This window comes from Buceros rhinoceros, unplaced genomic scaffold (genome assembly GCF_000710305.1).
Source record: "Buceros rhinoceros silvestris isolate BGI_N320 unplaced genomic scaffold, ASM71030v1 scaffold12795, whole genome shotgun sequence".
In the NCBI taxonomy this organism is placed as follows: Eukaryota; Metazoa; Chordata; class Aves; order Bucerotiformes; family Bucerotidae; genus Buceros; species Buceros rhinoceros.
Window position 1 is genome coordinate 29519 of NW_010413478.1, and position 9126 is coordinate 38644.

At 46.6% G+C, this 9126-nt stretch overlaps 1 protein-coding gene across 1 annotated transcript in view; it reads right to left on the bottom strand.

Annotated features, from left to right (window-relative positions):
• The window catches only part of RBM6 (RNA binding motif protein 6), a 52526-nt gene that overhangs the window by 26387 nt on the left and 17013 nt on the right, over positions 1-9126 (bottom strand). The window contains exon 5 of the mRNA XM_010136763.1: positions 8517-8590. Coding sequence (XP_010135065.1) covers positions 8517-8590 — 74 coding nt within the window. The remainder of the gene's footprint in view (positions 1-8516; positions 8591-9126) is intronic.

The window sequence follows — 9126 nt, forward strand, 5'->3', positions numbered from 1 at the left end:
CGGATAATAACTGAGTGTCCTTCTGTGTTAAATACCTGTTTCCTTGTTGCCTGTGATTGATGGATAACGACACAACAGCCCACTCAGGCCTGCCAGCCCTCTTTTCCACTGTCATCATGCTTCATTTCTAGTCAAGAACATTAACAGCCCAGTTAGAGCCAAATGGGAATGAAAATTCCCAAATTACAGCTACTGACTGCCACAGCTTTAATCTTGCATCTTCAAACTTGAAACACCTGAATTTAGTCTTTCACTTGGGTGAGTCTCATAACCCAAACAGAGCACGGCAAAATTCAAAGCACTCTCTTTGACTGTACCACAACTCAAGGTAGCCAAGATCCCATGATTTACATGAAGAAGAAAACAAGAAGATTTACAAGAAGAAAACTGTTTTCTTTGCGTTTGTGCTGGACCTCACATCTGAAGGGAATTCATCTCCCATCTAAACCCCACATCTGAAGGTAATTCCAGTTCTCTCTCACTATCATAACCACAGTTATGCAAAAGAAAAAAAAAAAAGATAGTTTCTACAGAAAAGCAGGCAGACCATCGCTCTTCTAAGAGAAGGAAACAGTGCTTCTGCCTTCCCTAACCCCAGGGAGTTTCAGCCTCTAGACTCAACCTTTTACCTTCCTGTTCCAGCAATCCACCATCAACAGCGCACCAAGGGATGAAAAGCCCCCTCCGCTGAGGCAGCACGAAAGCACAAATGAACAGTTCCGAGGTGCAGCTAACAAAAACAACTCATCGAGTGAAAACGGCAACAACGTTGTGGTGTGCTCCCACTTATCAAAGCAGTCCAGACGGAGCCTCAGTGCTCTAATCTGGCTCACATGCTTGTGAAACAGATCTGGTGTTCCTCTGACACTGCTGGGATTGGGCTGAGAAGGACTGACGCCTCGTTGGCAATGACAGGTCTTGTTCAAAGCATTAGGGCAAAACTGACAGAAAACGGTCTTGCTGTGGAGATGGAAGTTACGGTGTGCTCACTAAGATACCTTTAGTCATAACGAACACCCATACAGACATCTCCCTCTCACTGCCTCAGCGTCTCCTTTAAGTAACTTCAGTTGTATCATCAGCAACATCCGCCTCTAAGAGTACAGAGGGAATTTCTGATAGTGCATCTGTTAGTCACCAGCTGACTTAGAGGATGACTTCAAAAGCATCAAAGCAAATTAGTGCCACGAGTCCTGCTAACTTTCATGCAGGAGCTTGATCAAGAGATTTTACAGCTTAATCCGAAATCACTGTCTGACATGTACACGTTCTACCGACCACGGCAACGCACTATCTGTCCCACAGCTGATCTGTCATACTCCTCTGAAGCACTTTTGTGCTACAACGATAAACACCTTCCAAACAGTAACACAAAAATATATTTAGAGTTTCTACAGATCTTCACAGAAAATCAACCCATCACGAAGGCAAACACCATAAAAAACATATAACTTGTGAGGAAGAGCAGCCAGCAGTAAAACACTGCTCTTTGGTTTCAGGAGAAACTGCACCTCTACACAGTGATTAGTCTCTGTGACTAAGACTTCCCCATTGTCACACAACAGTTCCTTTAACACAGTAGGAGGAGAGGATCTGAGAGCTACACAGCCGGGGTAGCATCTGTACCCCACATCCAAGGACTACTTCAGATCCTTTCTAGCTCAAGGCAAAATCTCACCTACAAAGGAACTGAAAGGATGAGTGAGCCAGATGCCACGTCACTCAGGAAAATGCTATGCATGTTGACGATGCTTGAAACAAAGCTACTTCTCAGGTGTTGCTCTGCCAATGAGTGCTTTACAATATAACTTTACACTTCAGAGCCACAACCAAAAGTTTTCATGTCCCCTCATTTTCACAACAGCCATGCTGGGCATGACCAAAGGTCCAGCTGCCCAGCAGTGGTTCCTCTCTCCGAGCCACCAGTGTAGGGAGTACCTGCCCCCAGCACCTCTGGATGCTCACAGCGGTGTGTGGTACCCAACAGGAGTGATGCAAGTACCAGTGTACGATATCGTACGATCAATCAGCCAGAGAGGGCTGGACGCTTACCTTGGCAATCACTCATGGATCACGTTATTTAAACAAATTTCAGGAAATCACAATTATTTCTTAACCTTTGCCTGCGTGAGATCCTGGCATTGTAAACAGAACGACTATCCCAATAGTGAAAAACCTGATGAACAAAGCATTTGAGATCTAGAGGGAAAGAACAGGTATTTCAGAGATACACCATCACACACAGACTTGATAATGTCAACTGGCAAAAAAACCAACAAACCCATAACCAGAACATAAATGCCCAGGGGCCAGAGGCAAGGGCAGTTTCATTTCAGAGAAGGGTAGGGAAGGATGCTACATGGAACAACCTATTTGTACAGCAGCCCAAGTGACCTTCAGTACATGGAAAAGATAATTCTGCAACATGCAGCAATATCTGAGTCCTGAGATAACCCTGCTGGGCCACACGTGCCCAGCAGCAACTAGAGGCACTGAGGAAGTCCTGCTGACACATCTGCTGCCTGCTCCAAGCTGCTCACCCAGAAGCTGCCCTCTGGAACAGTCCCACCACAGAGCAGCAAACGCAGACAGTCCTGATACGGGTAAGGTGAGGTTGAAGAAAAAACAGAGGAAGGCAAAAAGGAGGACAGGGTTTTGGAATATGAGCATGGAGGTAGAGGGACATGGCAAGCTGGGATCACGTAAGTAGAGGAAGAATTCCTCCTGTTAAAAGTGCACTATTTTACAGCACACTGGTTAGCGTGGTTTGCTTCCTGAAGCAAGGCAGGGCAGGAGCCTGTTGTTTTTTATCTGGGTAGGGCTAGAAAAGCCATGTCGACGGGCAGCTATCTCTGGCTGAAAGGAAGAGTGGGTGAAGTCTTTGGCAGGAGAGCTCTTACAACTTGCTGTGCCACAGGAAGAGAGACTAAGAGGGTTCACATGACTTGAACAGAAGAGAAGAAGGTCCAGAGAAGTGTTTGGAGCACTCCAATTTTTTGGCAGTGACACCTTACAAGAAGACACTGTTCCATGCACAAGGAAGGTCTCTGTAGTACACAGAGGTTAAGTCAGTCCTTCTGAACAGACAAGTGGACAATGCATTTATGACATCATCACTGCAGGACACCCACACGTACACCCATGCACCTAGCCCAGTCACAGGTCATCACAACAGATCCAACTGTTTGTTCACAGGCAAGTGCCTGCCCGGCACGGGGAGCCTCCTGCTGCAGACCCACACTGATCTCCAAGGCTCACAACTCAATTAAATGACGGTATGATGCAGTGATTAGTGAGACACAAGCAGGAACGAATGAATGATTGACTCAACACATCAGTGATGTAAGACCAGGGTGAGCTCATGACAAGGTCACACGCTGAATCAGACATGAAAATCCCCCGATTTGCTCTGCTGCCTGTAAACCCACTCATCTGATTACAAGGTGGCCTGTGGAGGGAACTTTCCCTCCACAGAGGTGACTTGGATCATAAAAACTCCTCCATAACGTGCATGTTTCCCAAACCATTAGGATTTTATGGAAGAAACACTGTCTAGGTATACAAACCTTTCCTGTCTCTATAGACACACCCAAAGTGGAAGAACACAAAAGGTAATTCTAGAAATCCACACGGTTGAAAGCAGGACATGTTTAACATGGAAAAAAATGATGTGTGCTCATGATAGAACCTGAGCAAAACCCACACAGCTAACACAGAACGAGAAAAGCAGGAGATACCGTCAGCTGACAGTCCAAGGAGGACACAGCAGAAGCAGGGCCATCTCCAGCACTCTCAGCCTAACACACAAATGGATGTCAGGATATTTGTGGACACGTTCGATTGTCATCACCACCCTCAGCTGCAGGTTAAAGCTAAAGAGATGGAACGATGTTGTCAAGAGAGTAACGGATGGATACCAGACAGCCTGTGAAAATACAGCTGAGGCGGGTGTCATCCCCCATTACAGGGGGCATCTTGCAGATTCCAGAAAAAAATGCCAGAGTCCCCAACTCAAGACATCCTACTAAAAGGAAAACAATGACTTTTGATGCTTGGACACACATATTCTTTTACAAATCGCAACACATTCCCTGCACCACAGGCTTCAATAGATACTCGAAGGCTACCTGTCACCAGCACAGATGCAGACTCAGAACAACCACAAACTCCTCCTGTATTTAACTGGGAAGCCAAAGAGTTGAGACTGGTTACTGGAAATGTTTTCAGGACAGAAAGGCCTGGGCTTTGCCTGCTTGTCACAGCATCTTGTGGGTTTTAACACCAGCAGCTAGAGCGGAAAGCCGGTGAAGTCTGCTCTGTACCAGAAGCTGTGTTCACACTAAATCCTGGAAAGCTCTGCAGTTAATGGATGAAAGAGAATGGGCTCAGAGCAGGAGAAACACACAGCTGGTGCTTCCAGCTGCACGGTGGTGGGATGTGCTCAAGTAAAGTGAGCACCCACAAATCCCAGTAAGAATTCCTCTCACCCTCTCCAGTAAGAAGCAAGCAGGGAATGGAGGAATCGCTGTGCTCAGGAGGCTGAAGCAGGACTGCACAGCGCTGCAGGGCCAAACCGCTCCCCAAAACATGCTGGCCTCGGTGCTGGGAGGCTCAGGAGCAAGTCTTGGAATGACCGCTCTAGCGCACGCCTGAAGACCTCCACAATAATTTATGAAGCATGGATTTTTAAAAGCTCATGCTATAGCTCTCCCGTATTTGCCCTCTTACTTAAGAAACAGGAGGAAGGGATTACAAAAATGTTAGTTACTAACAACAAAAGCTAGGAAATATTCACGCTGCCAGTGTTGCTATGTTTGAGGCCTGAGAGGATTCAGAGACAATACTACATAGTCAGGCAAGACTAATTATTTGCTCCTAAGCTTAAAAACCCCCTTCTGCTTCCCTACATGTAACAACCAGCTCTATCCCAGTAAAAACAGTAAAATACCCAGGCAGCAGAGACAGGCTCTCTCCATTTCTCCTCCTTCACCTGCCTTTATACACGCGACAGCACATGAAGGGTACTTCGTTTCCCGATTTTCTCACACCCAACAACAAGCTTATTATGTGTGTTTCTTCTACAGGTGAAGGAGGAGTGTAGAGATCCCAGCACTACAGAGAACAAGGGCCATGGGATGGTTTCCCAAAGCTGCCTCCAAGAAGCCAGTCTGGTGCCCCCAGAGAGGAGCACTCCACACCAGGGGCTACACCGAGCCTGACCACCACGAAAACACAGTAAGACAAAGGCCACACCACACTACCACTCTTCAAAAATGAGAATAAAAGAGGGAAAGATTATTGAGGAGAAACCATGTGACTCAGAAGACAGAAACCCCATTTTCCACTCAATATACCTGGCTCTCCCCAATGGTAAAGCAGCTCATCACAGGCAGCAAAGAGCTCTCCTCTCATAAAAAGTCAAATGACAGCCAACTTGTAACAAAAGACCAACAGCAGCATCACCAACCAGGGCTGCACCTGGGCTCCGCAAAAGAACTGCCCAGCCCATCTGGCCGACCAGGGCAGAGATCCTCCCACAGACAGCAGGAGAGCAGGTAGCTGGCGCCCAGCTCAGCCCAGTAATGGCCATCAGGACATTCCACATACGTTAGACGGGGCCCTCAAGCTGTAATAAATCACCGACGCAGCAATCAACAAGGCAAAGCAATTAATACGAGGGGGTGTTTTCGTTACTTTAGCTGCGGCAATTAATACGAGTGGAAGGAAACTCTTCTACAAAATTAGGGCGACATAGAAGATGGATGTTTCCTTATCACAAAGCGCTTAACAGAAAGCCCTGAAATCTCAGCGGTCACACACACACGTGAGACTTACTGAACAGAGGGAGTTGGACCTGGTAAATCTGTACTTTGCAAATTTGGGGATGGCCTTAGGTGGGTGCTGGTCTGTGCTGAGTAAAAGAAAAGGATTTCACTATACAGGAGTTACACAATACGGGATGTAGCAAACGGTTCTTCAGGCAGGGGCAAACAGGTGCTAAACAGCATCAAAAAACACCGTCTCTGCAAAAGCTATTTATTCCCAGCCTACAGATGACTGAGAAAGAGGCAGGTTGACTAGTGAGGGACTAGGATGTCACTGTGGGCTGACACTGTTTTGCTATTTATGCTCTCAGGGGCAACCGAATTTGACAGAGATAGCTGATAACCTTCTGAAAATAACTGAACTATCAAAGAATCTACGTCTTAGCTAACAGGGGTTTGGGGTTTTGCAGCTTGTGAAAATGCAGATTAATTCTCAATCTAAGGAGATGATCTTCCAGTTCTACCCTGGAAGACATTAAAATGGGATATCTATTGTCTAAGGACTGAATTGCATAATTCCCTTTCTGAATGTCTCTGGCTTTTATTGAGAACTTAAAAGTCAGTTCCCTCCCTTGCACCAGGTCAGATATAAATCTTACTAATTCTTTTTTTTTTTTTAGATTTGAATAATTAGAAGGCTTTTTTTTTTTTCATGTTCAATCAAGAGCCAATTAGAGAAATTAACTTCTGCGGGGCAACCCGGAGGTTACAACTCTCCTGACCAAATTCATACAGCTTGGGTCACCCCAAAAAGCACGGGTTTTTTGCCTCACTGATACAAACTACTGAAGCTCTACTAAAACACAGTGGAGAGTGGCACATGCAGGCCCTGGAGGTGATCCCCTCTGCCCACTCCATCTTCCAGGACTCCTCTGCAGGCGCCCACAGCCATGTACAGCAGGAAGGAAAGCTGGAAGGCTTCACACCCTGCCTATTTTCGACATGACCCAGGGGGAGCGCACAGCTGGGACCATGACGCCCTCACTAGCGGGGCTCTGACAGCACCCTGCCTGAATATTGGAAAGGAACGTGGTGAAAAACCACGCAGCCCAAAGGTGCAACTGTTGCTGGGGAGGGGCAATGCAAGCGGCAGCCAACGCCAGCCAGAACCTCCTGGTGTGCGAGTGCACAGGGGTTTCCTGGGCGCCTGCCCGCGCTCAGGGCAGCTTAAGGACTGGTGCTTACAGGCTCCTTGCTGGAGCGATGGGCCAAATCTGATCAAGTCAAACACCCACCACATACACAGGGATGCTCCAAATGGGAGAAAGGGCAGAGCAGGTGTCAACACCAGGAAAAGAGGAATTCCCGAATTCCTGGGTATTTGGGAATTGCTTTTGCACAGGGAGACATTTCCTGTAGGGAGAATTGTGGAGAGCATATGGAGAGGCATTTGGTTAAAGGGAGTGTCATACACAATTACAGATTCCCCAGTGACAACAAAATAAATTGGGAATTGTAGCAGGACTGAAGGGGAAATAAAAGTTGTCACCGATGGTAAAAGTATAATTAATTCTGGAGCCTTCTCTCTCTGTGCTCATCGCCATCACCCCGGTGGGAATGCACCAGGCTCTTTCCCAGCAACAGAATTATTTCTGTAAAACATTTTTCTAAGTTGCAATACCTCTGTAACTGAAAATAGAGGCAAATGCGAGTGCTTAGAGGGACCTCTGAAACCCCAGCTGTGAAGACTCATTAACTGTAAGTACATTTCTGCAGATGCACAGCTCTGACTCTGACTCATGACTCTCCTCCCCTGACAGCAAGACTTGGGATTCAGGTAAAAAGGCTTTAGATAATTGGTATGGATTCTTGCTCAGGCAAATTAGGAGGAAAAAGGCAGCACAGAGGAGGCTTAAGGGATGTAGTGAAGGAAGGGGGATCAATCGTTTAGTGGTTTTTCTTGCGTGATCCATGACCTGCAGTTCCAAGGCACAGGGAGGGTGGTGCAGGATGAGAAACTACATTTTACCTAAAAAAAATTTTAGGCATCTTACTCTTGTATAGCGGACAACAGCTCTAGCCTCAAATACCAGGTCAGAGTGAAGGCTCCCCTCGGGTACTTACTCACTGGGGATTTAAGTAATTTTGCACTTTTAAGGGCTGGAAACGTACAGATTTACCAGGTGCAACTGCACATAGGGTAGTCCTCATGTCTGCAGCTCCAGCCTGCCGAAGGACAGCATCGATACGGGGGAGACACACAATGAAGGATCTCTCCCACGCACACGGCATATGGAAAAGCAGAGTGTGCAAGTCAGAGGTGACTCAGAGCTGCACAGCAGAGGCCTCACCTACAGTCACATATGTATGTGTGTGTGCACGCACAGCCAGGGGAAGCGCTCAAAGCTAGCAGAGCTCTCTCTGGCTGGATTTCAGCATGAGTACAAAAGCATCAGGGCCGAAACCTGCATTCAGAGTCTGTCAGCCACCAGCCTCTCACTCTCACCAGCGTGCCAACATTCGCCAGAGAGGAGGGCAGACCATTTGGTGTCCAGCAGCTCCTTCACGCTGGCATTTCTGAGCCTTTTATAAGTTTCTAGAAGCAGCATTTAAACTGCAGTGTTGTGTATTATACAAGAACAGATCTTCCTTTGAATGGTTCAAAACAAAAAAACCTCATTGGTTTTCCACCACCCCACCAAAAAAAAATTTTAAAATCTTCTAGCAGCATTGACCGAAGTGTAAAGCAACCTGGTTGGCTTCCATGCATCCGATGGCCTCTTCCAAGAGTGAAAACTCCACGCAGACATAGCCATAGTCGTAACCTGGGGACAGCATTTAAATACAGACGGGAGTCATGTTAGTGCCTTGTCATCAAGAAAGCCACATTCAATATTCAATTTCCCTTTCCCTCCAATGACAAACCCTCTAGCCACCACCCCTCTACTCCAGAATGGAAAGGAGAAAAGTCAGGGACTAGCTGGATGATGATTAACTGTGCCGTTTATCATGAATGTTAATAGTACAGAGTTCCCACTTCCCCTTACACAACCCAGTGACAGGCACACCCTTCCTCAGGGCAAGGCATAATTGCTTTGTTGTTTTTTATAAAGGCATAGTGATTTTCCATTGCTAGTTTCACATTTTGTGCTACCTTGGAGGCAGTGCTCTCCAAAGCAAGTGTTGGTAAATCATTTCTAAGTACCTTGCTGCAAATGCATTTTAGATCAATAGCCAGCATCTCAGCTGGGCAGTATTTCAGAAAGAACTAACACGATTCCTTTGCCTTTGCTATTTTTCCTTCAACTTCTGATTACTTTTGAAGTCCAACCCCTTGTATTATGAAAAAGTGTAGCAGAGC